General features: G+C 36.9%; 1 protein-coding gene across 2 annotated transcripts in view; it reads right to left on the bottom strand.

Moving 5' to 3' along the window:
- Positions 1–22,444, bottom strand: part of sorcs3a (sortilin related VPS10 domain containing receptor 3a) — a 412,976-nt gene that overhangs the window by 63,977 nt on the left and 326,555 nt on the right. For both annotated transcript variants that reach the window (XR_012408181.1, XM_021477188.3), the window contains exons 11-16: positions 19,498–19,600; positions 9,978–10,054; positions 7,393–7,484; positions 4,778–4,885; positions 2,694–2,811; positions 1,717–1,850 (exon numbers count right to left, since the gene is read on the bottom strand). Coding sequence is in view for 1 of the 2 variants with exons in the window: in XM_021477188.3 (XP_021332863.2) it covers positions 1,717–1,850; positions 2,694–2,811; positions 4,778–4,885; positions 7,393–7,484; positions 9,978–10,054; positions 19,498–19,600 (632 nt within the window). In the remaining variant the exon portion in view is untranslated. The remainder of the gene's footprint in view (positions 1–1,716; positions 1,851–2,693; positions 2,812–4,777; positions 4,886–7,392; positions 7,485–9,977; positions 10,055–19,497; positions 19,601–22,444) is intronic.

Below are 22,444 nucleotides of genomic sequence, written 5' to 3'. Positions count from 1 at the left end.
CAATACCACGATCACCAGCAATCTAACAGTTGCAGATTGCTGGAGAACTACAAATCTGCCACTGTTATGAACTACAAACCCCTTCATGCACCACTCTCACACACACACACCAATTCCAGTTCTCTCCTTGATTGCAAACACACAGCTGAAGCTTGTGAAGACTCATTACCAGGACTATTAATACACTTTACTCTCACACACACATTGCTGAGTCTTGTTTGCTGTAACACTTCTAAGGGTGCTTTCACACTAGCACTTTTGGTCCGCACCCAGGTTCATTTGACTTCATAGTACGGTACGTTTAGCAAGTGTGAATGTGTCTTCTGAACCCAGGTGCGAACCCGTGAACCGTACCCGAGTCTGCCTGAAAGAGGTGGTCTGGGGTACGGTTTATGCGAACTCTGGTACGGTTTACTTCAGATGTGAATGCTATCGTACCAAATAATGGAAGTGAACTGCCAACTGTACAACAAACTATTGCTTTTATAACGTTTGTGTTTCATGTGTGTGTGTCACGTTTCTTACCTTGGTGACACGCCCGGGACTGAGCCAGGGCAAATACAGTGATACACAGTGATGTCTGCTTGTCTCCTCCAAAAACAGCTTCTGCAGACACTATGTTTCTTACCTTGGTGACACGCCCGGGACTGAGCCAGGGCAAATACAGTGATACACAGTGATGTCTGCTTGTCTCCTCCAAAAACAGCTTCTGCAGACACTATGTTTCTTACCTTGGTGACACGCCCGGGACTGAGCCAGGGCAAATACAGTGATACACAGTGATGTCTGCTTGTCTCCTCCAAAAACAGCTTCTGCAGACACTATGTGATGTTCTGAATGTGCATAATATTTTTACAGCAGATAGAGTCGCTTTCTGTATGTCCAAAACCAAAAGCTTTCAGTAAAAGCAGAATGACCACAATGTGCGGACGTCTTTCCATTTCGGCGCTTGCTTGCGTGGCCATCACCTAGCAACGGCTGTAAACAAAACAGCAGCTCGATGACGCAAGCGTACGCAGGGTTCAGAAGGAAAAAAGACAGTGTGAACACAAACCAACCGAGGAGGTGGCAAGGGGGGACAATCGAACTTGGGTACGGTCCAGGCAATTGAACCAAGTGTGAAAGCACCTTAAGATTTTCTATGAGTTTTATGAGTGTTTTCTGGTGGTGGCCAAAGCCAGGCTTCATGATACACTAAAACAGTCGCAGCAAATGGATAAAAATATATACAGTTGAAGTCAGAATTATTGGCCCCTCTGTATTTTATTTCCCCAATTTCTGTTTAACGGAGTGAAGATACTTCTTTGCCATGATGGCAGTACATAATATTTTACTAGATATTTTCAAGATACTAGTATTCAGCTGGTACAATTTAAAGGCTTAACCATATTAATTAGGCAAGGTTTGGTTATTAGACTATCACTGTATAATTACTGTGAAGATAACCAAAAACAAATAAGGGGGCTAATAATATTGGCCTTAAAATGTTTTTTTTATATTTAAAAAATGCTTTATTCTAGCCGAAATAAAACAAATAAGACTTTCTTGAGAAGAAAAAATATTATAGGAAATAACATGAAAAATTCCTTGCTCTGATAAACATAATTTGGGAAATATTTGGAAAAAAACAATTCACAACATTCACAAGACGGCTAATCATTTTGACTTCAATTGTATATATGATCTGCTGATACTAGTTTACGTTGGTTAACTCACCACTCAAAGTCATGTGCTCTGCATATGCAGGGTTCAGCAGACAGGATCCTAGAGTTGTCCCATCCCACCATACAATAATTCCCAGGCCGACGCTTCATGTAGATCTGCTTTTGACCCATTATGCACGGCTCACCCTAAGAAAATAATATTAAAGTCAGAAACTGCAACAGTCATTTGCTGGAGTGTACACAAAACTCATTACAGGGCATTCCAGCGAGCTGTATGTGCTACTCGCTATTCAACTGGACTACATTTACCATGGCGCTTTGCAGCAATGCAAAACCACAGCTGTTAACAATTTGCACTGGCAGAGAAACACACACAGCTGAAGATTATTCACACAGATTACACCCACTATATAAACCCTCCAGGGGCAACACGGTGGCTCAGTGGTTAGCACTGTCGCCTCACAGCAAGTAGGTCGCTTGTTCGATCCCGGCTGGTTCAGATAGCATTTCTCTGTGGAGTTTGCATGTTCTTTTGGGTTTCCTCCGGGTGCTCTGGTTTCCCAAGAAATACACTATAGGTAAATTGAATAAACTAAATTAGCCCTAGTGTATGTACATGAACTAGTGTGTATGGGTGTTTTCCAGTACTGGGTTGCAGCTGGAAGGGTATCCGCTGTATAAAACATATGCTGGATAAGTTGGCGGTCATTCCGCTGTGGCGACCTCTGGTGAATTAAGGGACTAAGCTGAAGGAAAATTAATGAATGATCTCTCTCACATTGCAGAGTCTTGTTCTACTCTTTAGTGTGCAATTCAAAGTGTTTTCTCGGTTCCAGTATGCCTGTGTGTTTACCTTTGGACTGTCTATTGGATTATTATCTCCTTCCTCGCCATGGCTCCTGTTGACCCTTGCCTGTACACCATCCCTTATTTAAATAAAGCTACACTTGAAACTCAGCTCAGCTGTTGCACTCACAAGAACAAACAATGCACAACTCAAATATTGTACTCTGTGTTACGTCTTTATACCTGGTTATGCAGGTGCCAGGTTTGATAGTCCCCTTCTGTGCACCTTCTGGTGAATACGGACTTGTAGTCGATTTTAATGAGCTGCCATTCGGACCGATGGCTGAAGTGTCCGAAAAATCTGCAAACAGACAAACAAAACTTTGATTCTCTCACTCATTTTCGAGCGAACCAGAAGACTTTATTAGCTGTTCAGGCGTGAAATGTAGACATTAAACTCTGCAAGAAGGTACATCTCCTGAGGCCGGATGTGCAATCGTGGGTCACTTCATTAGCTATGTCTGAAATTGCTCCCTACATCCTATAATGTGCACAGCATGGGGTTAGTTGAATTCAGAGTGAGTAATACCCTTTTTCAGTTAAGCCTTTTAGAAATGCACTCTGATATACAGTATATACATTAATGCTATTATTTGTACTTGGAAATTTGCCATTAATATGTAAATGTTTTGAATAAGATGTGCATCTGTGTTTTATTTCATATTGTGAAAAGTGTCTTTGTGTGTCATCAAAATTTCAAATAGGAATATAATTTAGAGCCTTTTATTAGCAGAAAATGACAACAGATCAATACAGAGTATTTACAAAATCCTAAATATTAGTGAAGAATGTGCCAGTTATTGTTTAATTAAAGTAGCACATATTTATAGCTTACGGTTTTAGGTTTAGTAACTGTTTAAGGCCTCATGCAATCCATCTCATTAAAACTTGATGATAGTAATCGTGAAACAAACATCAGTCTTTTTATACACATATACACTTATTTGTTTACCAAAATACTTTACATGCCAATTTGCATATAACAGCTGCACATATAACGTTGTAAAATGTATACATTGTCAATTTATATATTTGCATTCACTATTTATTTCTATTTTAATATATATATATATATATATATATATATGTATGTATACAGTATATAATATGTATATATATATATATATATATATATATATATATATATATATATATATATATATATATATATATATATATATATATATATATATATATATATTATATATTATATATTTTTTATTATATATATTTTTTTTATTAGTCCTAGTAGAAGCTGCTTTCACGAAAACAAACCCCTCATATGTGTGAACATATCTGGTAATTAAGCTCTTTCTGGTTCAGATTCTGTTTATTAACCTATGCATTACCTATATATTATATATTAATCTATGCTTATTTCTTTGTTTAATTAGTTATTATTTTATTTTTCATATTTTTAACTTTTTAAAACAGGGGTCTCAAACTGCCGGCCCACGGGCCATAAACTATTTTTATGGTACACTATAATACTTATTATAAGTCACTACAGTATTTGAAGTAGGCCCTGTGTTTACGATAATTTATTTTTAACACCAAACATGACACTTTCTGTCCATGTTTATCTATTGCTGCACAGATTGTTTAATGTGTGTTTAAACTAACAGTAAAAACAGCACAGTATGACCATCTTAAACTATACACTAGCACCAAGACATAATGAGAAATGTTATTGGTTCACTGAAACTAACATTAGCTTAAGAGTCTGATTCATTAACCTTTCCTCATGGGTTTACCTCTTAAACAGTTTCTCAAAGCTCAGAGGAAATTGTTCCTTATGCAAAAAAAGGACATAATGAGGACACACAGGTTGTATGTGTGTATGTGTGTGCGTGTGTACTGGTTTTAGTGGTTTACAAGCACAGTTGTTTGTATAGTGACATAGGTATGACCTAGTTGTACTCTATTACGTAAAAATGTACTTTATAAAATATGGCGGCACTTTGGCTTAGTGTTTAGCACTGTTGCCTCAAATAAAAAAGGTCACTGGTTTGAGTCCCAGCTGGGTCAGATTGCATTTCTGTGTGGAGTTTGCATGTTCTCCCCATGTTTCGGTAGCATATGCCAGAGTAATTAGTGCTTCATTCCATTGCAGGCCCTGATAAATCAATGACTAGAAGGATAGTGAGTTAAATGTATAAAATACATTACGCCTATGGAGAGTCCCTGTAGAACACCAGTGTGTGTGTGTGTGTGTGTGTGTTTGTGAAAGATAGATTATGGTCAAAAACAAACCTCTATAGACTTACGTCATGATCTGATTCTCTGCACCTGCCTCCACTAACACACCGTCCACGAACAGCGGCATGGCTGAGAAACTGTGACGAGTCCACTGACGACCTTCATCAAAGCTGATCCTGCAGCAGACAAATGATCAAGTCTCAGCGGATGACAAAGCTACATGCAAAAAAAAAAAAAATGGATGCAATGGGGGTTTAGAGCAGTTATTCTCAACCACGTTCTTGGAGGACCACTAACTCTGCAAAACTCCATAGCTGCATCCCAAATCGCATACCTATGCACTATTCTATGCCATTTTGTAGTATAAATAGTGTAAGTGGTGTGTTCACACTGAATACTCTAAAAATAATAAGTGCACTTTAATACCCGGATGATGCAGTCATTCAGCTGCTAAAATGAAGTGTGTAATGATGGACACTGCATGCACTCAACGACCGCAGGTTTGCTCACGTAGTGGAAGGGGCGGAGCTATCGGGCGTACATGTTGGATAACTTTATTTATTGTGGATTGTGAAAGCAAAATTCTCCTAGGATAGTGATAATAGCGCCTCCCGATGGTGAATGCGGTTATACTCACGGCAGGTATTATTTGATATTTCAGTCATTTATTTCACTGATTTGGCAACTGTCAAACGTCATCAGGGAACCGGTTTAAATTTCCGCTTAGTAAAAAAACATTAGTGTGCCATTTGGGACGACACTACATACATATACTATCCTGTTGAGTGTGTAAGTGCATAAGTACATAGTGCAGAGTGCATAGTGTATAGTGTGCCATTTGGGACGCAGCTCATGTCTCCTTAAGCAAACACACCTGATTCAGATCATCAGCTCTTTAGCAGAGATTGAAAGACTGGTTATGAGTGTGAAAAATAAAGGAGACATCCAAAACATGCAATGTTGGTGATCCTCCAGGAATGTGGTTGAGAAACACTGGTTTAGAGCAATCTGAGTGTAACTAATTAAAATAAATTATATAAATAAATATGTATGCAATGGGGGTTTAGAGCAGTGTTTCTCAACCACGTTCCTGGAGGACCACTAACTCTGCAAAACTCCATGTCTTCTTAAGCTAACACACCTGATTCAGATCATCAGCTCATTAGCAGAGATTGAAAGACTGGTAATGACGAGTGTGAAAAATGAAAAAGACATCCAAAACATGCAATGTTGGTGGTCCTCCAGCAATGTGGTTGAGAAACACTGCTTTAGAGCAATCTGAGTGTAAGTATTTAAAATAAATGATATATATATATATATATATATATATATATATATATATATATATATATATATATATATATATATATATATATATATATTTCCATTATGCTTCGCTTTATGGTTTCGCTACATGTGGAGACATTCACATCATCTTTCCCGCATTTGTTGCAAATTGCGTGACATCAACTGGACGGAGGAGCTTGGCCGGACGTGCCCCGGCCCGAACCAATCACATCGAGCATGCTGTTGTTAATATTAGGAGGGAACTAAATCTATTTATCCTCGTTTGGAGTAAAACACTCTGGACAACGCTTAAACAAAAATTAAGACCTTATAAAAAAAAGCAGTTAAGACTTTTAACACCTTTTAGGGGCCTTAATTTTCTCATAATTGATTTATCAACTTTTAATACTTTTTAAGACGCCGCGGACACCCTGCAGCAATCAGCATTTTTTAAAGTATCTCCTCTTGTGTTTAACCAAATAATGAAACTCAAACACGTTTTGAACACATTTGAAAGACTAAATAAAGACAGAAGTTTCATATTCAGTTGAAATGTCCCTTTAAAGACAAGCGAAGCAAGAAAAGCACAAGAAACTAGGACATTAATTTAAAAAATACGGAGTTTGTACAAGTCCACAAACGTGGGCGGGAGAACAAGCAAGTAACTTTCATCTCGAACGCCTGATCTTGATGCTTTCTGACAGCTCATCAACATGGTTTCACAGGTGCAAACAGTAGGCCAGCATGTGTGACAAGGTTGCGGCGCAAGGACTAGAGCTCCCTGCGTGTTGTCTCCGGTCCGCTAAAAGCAACTGTTGACATGTATCCATTATGAGAACATACAGTCAAGGCTGTTATTTGAAGTCACACTTGCAGAAAACGACACGACTGCCCTCCACAGTTGTGACTCCACTTACTGTCTCGCTTGAGTTGTTTAAGAGAACAAAAAAAAAAAAAAAAAATGAAGGTTCCACACTTCAGTGGGCCTAAAACTAAAGCCCAACGTCACCAGTGATAAGAGAGAAAAGATTTAAGACTCTGGAGGATTAAACAGCACTGAAGCAAAACCAGGAAAGGCCAATTTGAGGAAGGAACCAATGTGTGAACTTGGGGGGATAAGTGGGAAGCTTTAATATGGAACACTTCCCATGGTACGACACATAAAAACTGATTCTAATCTGGTATTTGGCAGCCTTTGTTTCATTTTTTTGTTCTAGTAGGGGAGCATGTTCGACCTACAGTACGCCAACCCATTGATTTTTTTCCCCCTCAACGATCTTAATAGTACAAAACCTACCCTGTCAGGCAGACAGAGCGCCGACCGAAACGACTGAAGCGGGAATTCCACCAAACCAGCATGAATAAACCTGGCAGAATCAAAGTTATTTTCACCTACCAAAGATGTCTAGTGGGCACAGTGGGCTGCTTCACGGCTACCAAAGCTCCACCTTTGTCCAGAAACCACACGTTGTGCTCTTCCTCAAAAATCTGCATGGTGGGAAGAACAGCGTGGAGTTTTCTTATTGCACAAACATGGACACAAAGGCATTTTTATCACATCATGCAGCCATTTTTTTTTTTTTTTTGGTTTAATCTCCACCATTTTTTATTTTTATTTTTTTTGCTATTAAAAGTGCTGCAGTGATTTCATTCTGTTCCTAACCAAAAAAAAAAAAAAGAAGTAGCTAGCATTTTTTAAATCTTATTTATTTTCTATGGCATCCTGTAATCAATGGCTTCTTTCTGAATGTGCTTTTAAAATAAGCTCACAACATTAGCATGTTTTAAAGGGGTGGTCCGCTACAATATATTTTAAACTTTAAAACAATGTCATCTTTGCATCTGAAATGACAAAATGAGCAAATGACACTTAATAATGGTTGTCATAAGCTTGCATAACATTTAACTCACATTGATGAAGTGTCATAACAAACAATGTCATCTTTGCATTTAAAATGACAAAACTGAGCAAATGACACTTAATAATAGCTGTCATAAGCATACATGAAGTCTCATTGACATTAATGAAGTGTCATAACAAACAATGTCATTGTTTCATTTAAAATGACAAGACTGAGTAAATGACACTTAATAACAGTTGTTATAAGCATGCATAAAGTTTTATTCACGCTCATGAAGTGCCATAACAATGTCATCTTTGCATTTAAAATCACAAAACTGAGGGAATGACACTTAATAACAGTTGTCATATGCATGCATAGTCTCATTCATATTCATGAAGTGTCATAATGTCATCTTTGCATTTAAAATGACAAAACTAAGCAAATTACAGTTAATAACAGTTGTCATAAGCATGCATATAGTCTCATTCACATTCATGATGTGTCATAACAAACAATGTCAATGTTGCATTTAAAATGACAAAACTGAGCAAATGACACTTAATAACAGTTGTTTTAAGCATTCATAAAGTCTCATTCACGTTCATCAAGTGCCATAACAATGTCATCTTTGCATTTAAAATAACAAAACTGAGCAAATGACACTTAATTACAGTTGTCATAAGCATTCATAAAGTCTCATTCACGTTCATGAAGTGCCATAAAAATATCATCTTAACATTTAAAATGACAAAACAGTGCAGATGACACTTAATAACAGTTGTCATATGCATGCATAGTCTCATTCGTATTCATGAAGTGTCATAATGTCATCTTTGCATTTAAAATGACAAAACTGAGCAAATGACACTTAATAACAGTTGTTATAAGCATTCATAAAGTTTCATTCATGTTCATGAAGTGCCATAACAATGTCATCTTTGCATTTAAAATGACAAAACTGAGGGAATGACACTTAATAACAGTTGTTATAAGCATTCATAAAGTCTTATTCACGTTCATGAAGTGCCATAACAATGTCATCTTTACATTTAAAATGACAAAAAAGTGGAGATGACACTTAATAACAGTTGTCATATGCATGCATAGTCTCATTCGTATTCATGAAGTGTCATAATGTCATCTTTGCATTTAAAATGACAAAACTGAGCAAATGACACTTAATAACAGTTGTTATAAGCATTCATAAAGTCTCATTCACGTTCATGAAGTGCCATAACAATGTCATCTTTGCATTTAAAATAACAAAACTGAGCAAATGACACTTAATAACAGTTGTCATAAGCATTTATAAAGTCTCATTCACGTTCATGAAGTGCCATAAAAAATGTCCTCTTTAAATTTAAAATGACAAAACAGTGCAGATGACACTTAATAACAGTTGTCATATGCATGCATAGTCTCATTGGTATTCATGAAGTGTTATAATGTCATCTTTGCATTTAAAATGACAAAACTGAGCAAATGACACTTAATAACAGTTGTTATAAGCATTCATAAAGTCTCATTCACGTTCATGAAGTGCCATAACAATGTCATCTTTGCATTTAAAATAACAAAACGGAGCAAATGACACTTAATAACAGTTGTCATAAGCATTCATAAAGTCTCATTCACGTTCATGAAGTGCCATAACAATGTCATCTTTACATTTAAAATGACAAAACAGTACAGATGACACTTAATAACAGTTGTCATATGCATGCATAGTCTCATTCGTATTCATGAAGTGTCATAATGTCATCTTTGCATTTAAAATAACAAAACTAAGCAAATGACACTTAACAGTTGTCATTAGCACGCATAAAGCCTCATTCACAGTGTCATATCAATGCCATCTTTGCATTTAAAATAACAAAACTGAGGGAATGACACCTTATAACAGGTGTCATAAGCATGCATAAAGTCTCATTCACATTCATGACGTGTCATAACTGTCATGTTTGCATTTAAAATGACAAAAATGAGCAAATTACACCTACTAGCAGTTGTCATAAGCATGCATGAAGTCTAATTCACATTCATAAAGTGTCATGTCATGATTATAAAGGACTTATGAACACTCTGTCAAGTAAAATGTGACCCAAATGGAAGATATTGTAAATAATAAGTGTCATACCTGTCTCCAGTTATTGCCTGCGTCTGATGAAATGAACATGGCCACATTATTGTAAGACAGCTCAGATCCAATATTTCCTGAAACAAAAGGCCAAAACCAACATTTGTTTTACATAATAAAGCACACAATAATGGAACATTTCCAAATTCGCAAAGCAACAAATGCACATTTGTATAACATGTCGAATAAGCAGCTTTTGTAATTGAGGCAGCATGGGTCAATATTTGCTCAATCCACACTCATACAAGCAGAACATGCAAGGACACACACACACATTCAAACCCACACACTCAGCTCTGCCTGTCGTGTTCACTCACATCATAAGAAAGAATCCAAGTAGAGGAAAATAATGATATACAGTGCATTGCTATTCAAAAGGTTGGGCTCGGTAAGTTTTTTCAAGTGATTTTGAAATGTAAACTCACTACTGCCTCATTTGTTTGATTGAAAACGCGGTAAAAACAGTGTAAATGTGCAATGTGGTTTACATTTTAATTCACAGGTCTGTAGCTCTTAATTTCTTATGCTCATGGTCGTTAATATATGTTAAAGGGCACCTAGGTTACCCCTTTTTTCAGATTTAATATAAGTCTTTTGAGTCTCTAGAATGTGTATATAAAGTTTCAGCTCAAAACACCCATCAGATTTTTCATTATACCTTTTACAAGATGCTGTTTTATACTGATTTCCAGCAGGGGGTGGTTTTGTTGAACTGCGTCTTTAAGGCGAGTTCTGCCCGCCTACTGTTTCTATGTGCCTTCCCGCGTGCTTTAATCTCCTCCCTCGGCTGCGTCAGACAACAGACAGACTTAAAGGAAGAAGGTCTCACGTAGCGTTTGTGAGGAATACTACAGTAAGAACTAATCTTTACTAATCAGTATTGTGAAGTTGCATTGATGAGTCACACACGATATCGTTACAAAGTTCACACGCGCGCGCACATACACACACACACATAGAGATACACACGCACACCGCAGCTGACACACACACACACACACACACAGGCAGGCAGACAGACAGAGCGCGCTTAGCTTCCCACATAGCAAAATTTCTCTGGCCCAGCTCTGGCCCACACAATCAGGTTTTGCTTGGCCCACATGCCGCAGTGAATTACGGTACATGACTGGACCAAATCTGGCTTCCAGACAAGGGCCAAACACGGACCATATCTGGGCCAAGTCTCAGCCAAGTTAATAACTCATAACTGGGCCTGAACTGGGCCAGATAGGTTGGTGTGTCACGATTGCAATAAAATTGATAAACCCATGGAGAGATGCGCTTTATAGGCACACTATGGGCACGCTTTTTCTCAAAGTGACCTGATTGGTAGAATTTTTTTTCTTTACTTAAAAATGATTTTAGTGTATTTTAAATGTGGGTCAAGACTGGCCAAACTCACATGGCTCACTTTCAAATTTTTAAATCTGGGCCAAATACTATGTTTTTCATCTGGCCCAAATCTTGTGTGCCGCCTTAAAGACGGTGCCACCTCTGCCAAACCCGGGCCATGTTTGGCCCACATGCTGTATGCCAGTGCCGGATGAATGCCTGCTGTGCCAGCTTTATGCTAAATCTGGGCCAGAATTCTTTGCTACTAGGGTTAGCACTGTTTTTGCACTCAAATGTGACAGGATACAGGCTAACCTCCAGTGCTGTGTGGATATCTGTTATGCTAGTGTACAAAATAAACCTGATTTAACTTCCACAAACCGGGATTGAAGAGTCTTCTTTTATAATTGTAATTGTAATTATAATTATAATTGTATTGTATAACTGATGAAGTAAAGCTGAAGTAAATCGCTGTAATTAATTACACACTTGCACTGTTTTAAAACACTTTAAACATGTGAAACTTACTCTTAATCACATTTGATGATGATTGCTGATCCTAGCGAACAGAACAGACCTTTTATTCCCGGTTGATTCGCGTATGTCTGCCTGGTCTTGTTGACATATACACGTGACTACCGGAACATGTTAATGTGGCAGCTGTCAATCAACTCGGTGGGCGAGGGGACCGCACTCCTACGTAAAGTTGCGGTCGGTCTGAAAACCGCTCTAATTGGTCCACCGTTTTTATGTTATTAAATTAAAAAAAAAAGGACTGGGTGTGTTTATATCACCCCAATATGATGGTCTATACACTATATATACACATGTTTGTCCAAATAGCTAGAAAAGTAGATTTTTCACCATTGGTGCTCTTTAATTTGCATGAATATCAATAGCATTTACAGTCAAAGTCAAAACTATTATCAGTGAACTCATTATCAAGTTCAAGAAACCAGACTCAGATGATTCAAGCTTTATGACATGGTGCGCTATCCTGCTGGAAGTAGCCATCAGAAGATGAGTACACTGGGGTTATAAAGGGATAGACATGGTCAGCAACAATACCATCCGAATATCACTGCAAAAATCGAGACTCATCAGACAAGGCAATGTTTTTCTAGTCATCGATTGTCCAATTTTGGTGAGCCTGAGCGAATTATAAGCCCCTTTCACACAGTGATACCGGTAAATATCTGGAAAATTTCCGGAACGACTTTACCGGTATATTCAAAAAAGCGCTGTTCACACAGGCGAGGACGTTACGGAAATTTTCCGGAAAAGAGCATTCACACATCCATCGCAAAATGCCGGTAAATTCTGACATCATTAACCAGAAATGACCTCTAAACGGCTGCGCTTGTATTTGTAAACATTTGACTACATTACAAACTCTTCGGATGGATCAGTATTGAGTACAACTCTAATGAAAACATAAGGAAACACTTTGATATGTGTGTGTGCTGGCGCTATGGGCGCTCACGGGCACACGCAAAGCTTGAAGGTAAACAAACAACAGATTATCATAAACATTTTATCGATAATTATTTACACAGCATTAAGAAGGAACATAGAAACATTATCTGACTAACATCTAGCAGCTAAAGGTGTCTGGAAAAAATATTCAAAGGTTTTTATTCTCATAAACCGCGCGCACGTGAATGCGTCTGACTGTTGTGATTGGCTAAAGCAGGTGTCTCACGTCAGCCCGTTCTAGACGTGGACGCGCTTATTACGGCAATCTTCCTTCTGCATTCACACAGCGCAGCATTCCGGCAAATTACCGGTAATGTTACAACTTCTCTTTCCGGAAAATAGCCAGAACGAATTTATCGGTATTTTCAAAAAGGGCCTGTTCACACATACAACCTTTCCGGAAAATTGCCGGTAATTTTCCGGAAAGGTCTGTATGTGTGAAAGGGGCTATAGCCTCAGTTTTCTGTTCTTGGGTGACAGGAGTGGCACCCGGTGTGGTCTTGTGCTACTGTAGCCCATCCACCTCAAGGTTGGACGTGTTCAGAGATGCTCTTCTGCACACCTTGGTTGTAACAAGTGTTTAGTTTAATTTGCTGTTGCCTTTCTATCAGCTGGAACCAGTCTGGCCATTCTCCTCTGACCTCAGGCATTAACAAGGCATTTCCACCCACAGAACTGCCCCTAACTGAATTTTTTTTCTTGTTCAGACCATTCTCTGGAAACCCTAGAGATGGTTGTGCTTGAAAATCCCTATTGATTGAGCAGTTTCTGAAATACTTAAATCAGCCTGTCTGGCACCAACAACCATGCCACGTTCAAAGTCACTTAAATCAGGGATTCTTAAACTTTTCAGCCTGCGACCCCTAAAATATCAACTCCAGTGACTCCCGACCCCATTATGCTTGGAGGTGCTTATGAGCATACAAAGGCACACACATTAATATGAACTATATAAACATAAGCATATTGGCAACACAAAAAAGTGCAACAGTCTTACAACCATATATTTTTTATAATCATTATTAATTTTTTTTTCTTTAATATTAATCTCACTTAACGAGAATGGTGAGCACAATGTTTATAGCACAAGACTTGGTTTAAATTTGGAGTCTTGGAGCCACTTGGAGATCATCCTCCTTGTTCAGTCGTGGTCTTTATTTTTAATGCATGGGAGTGCCATAAAGGTGTCAAAGTTTAATATTGTACTGCAAAATCAATCTGCTGCAACTAACGCTATTGTTGTGATGTTAATCTAGCATAGTTACCAAAGGGGTCACAAATAAAATATAACAATTGATAAAATATGATAATTCTAATAGATTAATAAAATATATGAGATTTTTGGAAATCACCAAGCGACCCCCCCTCATTGTCTTGCGACCCCGACTTTAAAGAACCACTTACTTAAATCACCTTTATTCTCCATTCTGATGCTTGATTTGAATGTCTTGATCATGTCTACATGCCTAAATGCATTGAGCTGCTGCCATGTGATTGGCTGATTAGCAATTTGTGTAAACGAGCAGTTGGACAGGTGTACCTAATAAAGTGGCCGGTGAGTGTAGATCTGACCACTTAAGCCAGGGGTGCTCAATCCTGTTCCTGGAGATCTACCTTCCTGTACAGCTTAGCTCCTACCCTAAACAAACCCACCTGAACCAATTAATTAGGACCTGAAATCCACTTGATAATTACAGACAGGTGTGTTTGATAAGGGTTGCAACTAAAATCTGCAGGAAGGTAGATCTCCAGGAACAGGATTGGCCACCCCTGACTTAAGTGGTCAGATCTACACTCACCGGCCACTTTATTAGGTACACCTGTCCAACTGCTCGTTTGAGCTTTTAAATATCACTTTAAGCTGAATATTAGTATCCTTAAAAATATCAAGTGAAATAGTATATGCTGTCATCATGGCAAATATGAAAGAAATCAGTTATTAGAAATGAGTTATTAAAACTATTATGTTTAGAAACGTGTTGACAAAATCTTCTTTCTGTTAAATAGAAATTGGGGGTAAATATGCAGTAGGCAAAAAATTCAGGAGGGCTAATAAATCTGACGTCAATTGTTCATGAAATCTGCTTTACTTCAAGTAAATCAAACCAAAAACTGAATTGAAAAAGGAAAAAAGAAGTGCATAAAGCTGAACTTAATGGGACATCTGAATTGATACCCCTAAAAGAGAACATTTCTCTGAGAATGACATTGAATCACAGAAGAAGAAAATGGGGAAAGAGAAAGAGGAAACTGATCTCGTGTTGTGTAGTTGTTGTTGTTTTATGCATACACATACATGTGATGCTGTTTGCTGTTGGCCTGCTCACAGACTGTCAGACTGAGCTGAGGGGAAGTGACTGTACATCTTTGAGTTGCCTGTGAGAAATTAGTTTATTTCCTTCAAGTGACAAGTTTAACAGCAGACTCGCTGCGGGGAGGTGAAATGAGCGCTTTTCATGCTTAGAACGTCTGTATATTTAAAACCAGGGGCTTTTTCAAAAAGTATTGCACTTGAGGGGATTTCCTGACAAGTGTGTGACACCAGACCACCCATTACAGGACGAGTGATAGAGGAAATGAATATCTATCTATCTATCTATCTGTCTGTCTGTCTGTCTGTCTGTCTGTCTGTCTGTCTGTCTGTCTGTCTGTCTGTCTGTCTGTCTGCCTGCCTGCCTGCCTGCCTGCCTATCTATCTATCTATCTATCTATCTATCTATCTATCTATCTATCTATCTATCTATCTATCTATCTATCTATCTATCTATCTATCTATCTATCTATCTATCTGTCTGTCTGTCTGTCTGTCTGTCTGTCTGTCTGTCTGTCTGTCTGTCTGTCTGTCTGTCTGTCTGTCTGTCTGTCTGTCTGTCTGTCTGTCTGTCTGTCTGTCTGTCTGTCTGCCTGCCTGCCTGCCTGCCTGCCTATCTATCTATCTATCTATCTATCTATCTATCTATCTATCTATCTATCTATCTATCTATCTATCTATCTATCTATCTATCTATCTATCTATCTATCTATCTATCTATCTATCTATCTATCTATCTATCTGTCTATCTGTCTGTCTGTCTGTCTGTCTGTCTATTTATCTATATATCTATCCACCTTTTTCTTTCCATTCACCCATCTTTACATCCATACATCTATCCATCCTTCATTCTTTCCTCCCTTCCTTCCTTCCATCCATCCATCCATCCATCCATCCATCCATCCATCCATCCATCCATCCATCCATCAATCTTTCTTCTATCCAACCATCTTTCTTTCTTTTCATCCATCCATCCTTGTCCATCCTTCCATGGATCTGTCTTTCCATCATCCATCCATATTTTTTGTTTTCCATCCATCCATCCATCCATCCATCCATCCATCCATCCATCCATCCATCCATCCATCCATCCATCCATCCATCCATCCATCCTTCTTTCTTTCTTTCTTTCTTTCTTTCTTTCTTTCTTTCTTTCTTTCTTTCTTTCTTTCTTTCTTTCTTTCTTTCTTTCTTTCTTCCATCCAATCATCCTTCCTTCTTTCTTTTTATTCATCCATCCTTCTGTCCATCCTTCCATGTATCTGTAATTTCCATCATCCATCCATCCATCCATCCATCCATCCATCCATCCATCCATCCATCCATTCATCTATCCTTCCATCCATCCATCCATCCATCCATCCATCCATCCATCCATCCATCCATCCATCCATCCATCCATCCATCCATCCATCCATCCATCCTTCTTTCTTTCTTTCTTTCTTTCTTTCTTTCTTTCTTTCTTTCTTTCTTTCTACCTGTCCATCCATCATACACCAATATTTATTTCTTTATGTCGTTCTTTCCATCCATCCATCCATCCATCCATCATCCATCCTTCCTTTCTTCCATCCAACCACTCCTCTTTCTTTCTTTCTTTCTTTCTTTCTTTCTTTCTTTCTTTCTTTCTTTCTTTCTTTCTTTCTTTCTTTCTTTCTTTCTGTCTACCTGTCCATACATCATACATTAATCTTCATTTCTTTCTTTCTATCCATCCTTCCATCAGCCTGTCCATCCGCCATTGCATCCATCCATTCATCCATCTTTCGTTTCCTTCCATTCATTCATTTATCTTTCCATCAATCCATCCTTCATTCATTGCTTCCTTTCTTCCATCCACCCATCCTTCTTTCTTTCTTTTCATCTGTCTATCCTTCTGTCCATAGTCCCATCTATCTGTCTTTCCATCATACATGCATCATCCACCCACCCATTCTTACATCCATCCTTCCCTTCTTTATTTTTCATCCGTCCATCCTTCAATGTATCTGTCCATCTGTTATCCATCTATCCATTCATATTTCTTTCCATCCATCCGTCCATCCTTCTGTCTGTTTATCTGTCATCCATCAACCTGTCTATCTATCCATCCATCCATCTTTTGTTCTTTCTTTCTTTTCCTCCGTCTACCTGTTCATCCATCATCCACCCATTTTTTTTTATTTCTTTCCTTCTATACATCCATCCATCCTTCCATTAGTCTGTCTATCTGTCCATCTAGGTATTCAAATCTGCTTTGAGAAAATTACTTTAAATACAAACTAACTTTATTTTCTGTTAATAAAATGCACTTGTTAGTTCAGGATTTTACATCAATGATCACATACATTTGATACAAAAATAATTGACATTTATTTCACATGCTATTAATCAAAATGTCACTCTAAATCGTATCAGTCTGAATGACATCTGTGTTGATGTTTGGTATAAGTTGTATGGATTGATGTTTTCAGAAGATTTCAGCTGTTTTGTTGGTTGTCATGGTAAATAAATCATTAAAACTGAAGAGGAGTAGTGGAGAATTGCTGCATGCCAGCTGGAAACATACAGCTTATATATTATCCCCTCAACATGTTTTGATTGAACCATTTCCACTTCTACTTCTGCTTTATGAGATGAGAACACACTTTTAGAATTCTTCAGATCAAGAAAGCAAAACAAGGATTTTTTCCATTTTAGCATGTGTTTTTTTGAAATGTCTATTATTTATAGGTAGCAAAGACATTGATGCAAAAAAAAAAACATTCAAGTTGTGCAAGATTTTTTTTGTCTCTTGTCTTTTAGAAAAGACACACTGCAGGTTCATAGACAAAAAAAAAATGCATTTATGCATTTATTATCTGTCCTTCCGCCAATCCATCCATCCATCTGCCCATCCTTCCAACCCTCCATCCATCCAGCTGGCCACCCATCCATCCATCCACCGTTTATCCATCTATACTTCGAAATATACAGTACAATCGTTCATCTGTCCATCCATATATCCACTTATCCATTGACCCATCGCTCAATCTGCTCATCCATCCACATGCCATCCATCCATTCAACCGTCTGTCCATTCATCCATCCATCCATCCATCAATTTATCCATCCATCCATCCATCCATCCATCCATCAATTTATCCATCCATTCATCCATCCATCCAACTAAACATCCGTTCATCCATCCATCTATCTATGTGACCATCCAACTATACATTTGCTCACATGTCCATCCATCCATCCATCCATCCATCCATCCATCCATCCATCCATCCATCCATCAAACTACACCTCCATTCAAGTCCAGTCCATACATCTATTCATCCATCGACCTATCCATCCATTTGTCCATCCATATGTCCACTCATCCATCTATCCACCCAACACATTTATTTATCTGTCCTTCGATCCATCAATCAATCCATCCATCCATCCATCCATCCATCCATCCATCCATCCATCCATCCATCCATCCATCCATCCATCCATCCATCCAATCATTTGCCTATATATTCATACATCCATATGCCAGTCTATCTATTTATCCATCTATCCATCCATCTATCCATCCATCCATCCATTCATCTATCCATCTGGCCATTGATCCATCCATCTGCCCATTCATCTATCCATCCATCCATCCATCCAGGTGTCCAACCCATCCATCCATCTGCCCATCTATTTATCCATTCATCTGACATCCATCCATTCACCATCTATCCATACATCTATCCAGGTGTCCACCCATCAATCCATCCACATGCATAAATCCATCGATCCAACTATACATCCGTTCATCTGTCCACTAATCTATCTACTCATCCATTGACCCATCCTTTGACCTATCCATCCATCCATTCATCCATCCATCCATACATCCATCCATACATCCATACATTCATTCATCTGTCCAAATATAAATTAATTAATAAAAAAATAGCCCTCACTTTATATTAAGTGGCCTTCATTTCAATGTACTTATGTTTAGATAAATAACTTGATACAATTCACTTAATATGTACATACATTCTTTTATATAGTAATCATGGTTTAATAACGATTCTGCAAATACAAGTATACTTATTCTTTTAATTACCTTAACCCACCCTTAAACCTACCTACACCCCCTAACCTGTTCCTAACATTACCCATATCCCACCTCAACATCATCGTAAGTGTTGTGCAACACATCACAGTTATATTGTGTATAAGCACATTGTTTTTTATCTAGTGGTTAAGGCCACTTAAGGAAAAAAATATATAATAAAAATAAATAAATAAACTGCCCAAATAAGCATATTTTCAGTGATCAGCTTGACATAGCAAGCAATGATTTACAGTAGCCTTGTACAAACATGTCAACACACCCAACAGCATGACAGTCCCACACATGCCACACAGTTTTTTTTCCCCATGTACCTGTAGCCACGATGACTCCCGGCGCAGAGCTCTTCGTGGAGATGGATCCGGAAAGGTATGGGTTCTCTGACATCTGCAGTTGTAGGTGCAGCGAGCAAAACGGCTGAGCAGAGAGAAAGTGACACGTCCTCCATTAGCCACAACAAAGCTATTATGTAGCTGTCAATCAAAACAAGCCGGCGTAGATCCCGCAGGCGTGAGAGAGTCTAAGACAATAAGCCGTAACGTAGGCGACTTTATGCTTAATATTGCGCAATTCATAACAACAGAAACAACTCCCATAATTCACTGTCACGACCCTGGATAAAGCGGCGTGATCTATTGCCTACCGGATACCGTTAATCTTGCGGTCGGAGAAGATCTGCGTGTAAACAAAACAACACAGCGCAGGGAAATCAAGACGATAAATCTAGGAGGCGATGCCAACCAATCACGGTGAAGGACGATGGAGGACATGATGCTATGAAGACAACACAAACAGAAATTAGCAGATTACAGTTGTTGTGAAGAATAATGCGGCATTACTGTGTTCTAATACAGATGTAGAGTGTAGATTTTGGTGTGTTTATATTGAGAGAGGCTTTTTGTAATTTATGGAATTTGTATTTGAATGTAAACATTTAAAAGGTGAGTTATTGTGCAATATGGTTCTAATGGTGGATTATTCCAAACATTGTTTAGTAAAAAAGACATCATCATTATTATTATTATTATTATTATTATTATTATTATTATTATTATTATTATTATTGTTATTATTGGTTAATTAACTCATTTATTTATGTATGTATTAATTAATCTGTTTATTTATTGTTTATTATTATTTATTTATTAATAGTTTGTTAGTTTTTTAATTGGTTAGTTAGTTTATTTATTTATTTATTTATTTATTTATTTATTTATTTATTTATTTATTATTATTATTATTAGTAGTAGTAGTAGTAGTAGCAATAGTAGTAGTAGTAAATAATTAATATGTTTATTTATTTATTTTATTGTTTTTATATTTAATAATAATAATAATAATAATTATTATTATTATTATTATTGATTAATTAATTCATTAATTTATGTATTTTTTAATTTTTTGATTAATTGTTTATTAATATTTATTTATTAATCGGTTGATTTATTTATTTTTATATTTATTTTTATTATTATTATTATTATTATTAATATTATTGATTCATTAATGTGTTAATTATTATTATTATTTTTTTTATTATTAAACACCCTCGTTTATTTATTTTTTTGTTTTAATTTAACTAATTTAATTTAAGCTTTTTTTTAATTAATTATGCAACTAACTGCTCAATAAATAGTAAAGCATAGTAACCTGTCATTGTGGCAAAGATAAAATAAATTAGTTAAATTTATTTAATTTTAAATTATTTTTATTTAAATATTCAAGACTGTTGTTTTAAAAATGTGTTGAAAAAATCTCTGTTGAAAACTGTTGAAATATTTCTAGCATTTTACAAGCAGTTTTATTGACATCTTTCCACAGTGAAAATACTAAATCAGCATTTTAACATGAGATTTAACACACATTCTGGTTATCCATGTTATATAAATTTTATCCTGATATTGCAATAGTAGGTAGTATTGGTTTTCACAAGATAATTAATAAATAAATATAATTGGATAGTAAACTTGTTATTAGAATAATTTAATTTAATTTAATTTAATTTAATTTAACTTTTGCATGAAATAAGAGTACTAGCAATCAGCAATTGTAGACATTTTAGGAAAGGTAAAATACGAGACAAAACATTTTTATTTAAATACTGTACAAGCAAGACACTTTGATGAAATAGAGGTGAAATGTGGCACGATCAAAAGAGTGATTTAAAATAAAACAAAATGTCAGCGCTACTTTTAGATTTGCAGGTGTACAGTATGAGTGTCAACAAATAGCCTGACAAACAAATTATAGAGGACAAAATATTTTATAGAATGTTTTTTTAGGCGTGCAATTATATACATAAAGGATCTCACCTGTTTCAGCACATGCTTGGAAATGTTTGCAAACATTGTCACATAATGCAGAATGTGCTTACATTTTTTTAACATCTCTCTGGGTGCTGAAATCGCACATAACGATGTCTTGAGTTGTGAATTCTCTACAACTTTCCAAGTTTAAGTGGTGCTCTATTACACTTTTCCATGCATGAAGCTGATTTTCCGATTTGGCGTTTGCAGTGGCTTGTCAAAACTAAATCGTGCCTATTATAATCAGCTGTCTATACTGGAAGCAGCCAATGACACATTGAACCTTCAAAATGGTGGATGTACTATTTTACAGTGTCAGCGACTGAAGAGATTATATGTGATTTTACAGTATGTCATTATGCAGCAGGAAGTTATATGCTGAAGCAGAGGAATAATGGTCATAATTTGTAAATAATGTTCCTTTTCTTAAACAGACTAATTATTTGACTTTCTAAGACCTCAATGTGTTGTCCATGGGTTTGTATTTATTTATTTTTTTGACTCTCAGAGTGCATTTTTTTTGCATTTCATGAACTTCAAGGTTTCAACTAAACTTTTCTTTATTATTATAATAAGAGAAAAAATACCTACATCTTTGGGCTTAACCATTAATAACTACAGTCTTCCAGCTTTTGCTAATGGCATTTTTCACTTCATAAGCCATTTAAGGTCTATGACAAACACTATTTTAAAGATATTTAGGCATTTTGTATTTTTAAGTAACTCAAGATCTCAAAACTCAGGGCTTCTGGTAGTACCAGAATAGCAAGGTCTACTAAAGGAGGTCAAGTGTTCTCATATATGTCTCCTAAACTCTGGAATAGCCTTCCTGATGATGCCAAAGGCTCAAACACACTCTTTCAGTTCAAAACTAGATTAAATAACTTTTTTTTAGTAATGCATATGAACATCACATAATTGTAGGATGCGTGAATGTGCTCCATACACACTTCCT

This window comes from Danio rerio, chromosome 1 (assembly GCF_049306965.1).
Source record: "Danio rerio strain Tuebingen ecotype United States chromosome 1, GRCz12tu, whole genome shotgun sequence".
Lineage (NCBI taxonomy): Eukaryota > Metazoa > Chordata > Actinopteri > Cypriniformes > Danionidae > Danio > Danio rerio.
The sequence above is the reverse complement of the archived record's forward strand: the minus strand, read 5'-3'. Positions and strand labels throughout refer to the sequence as shown.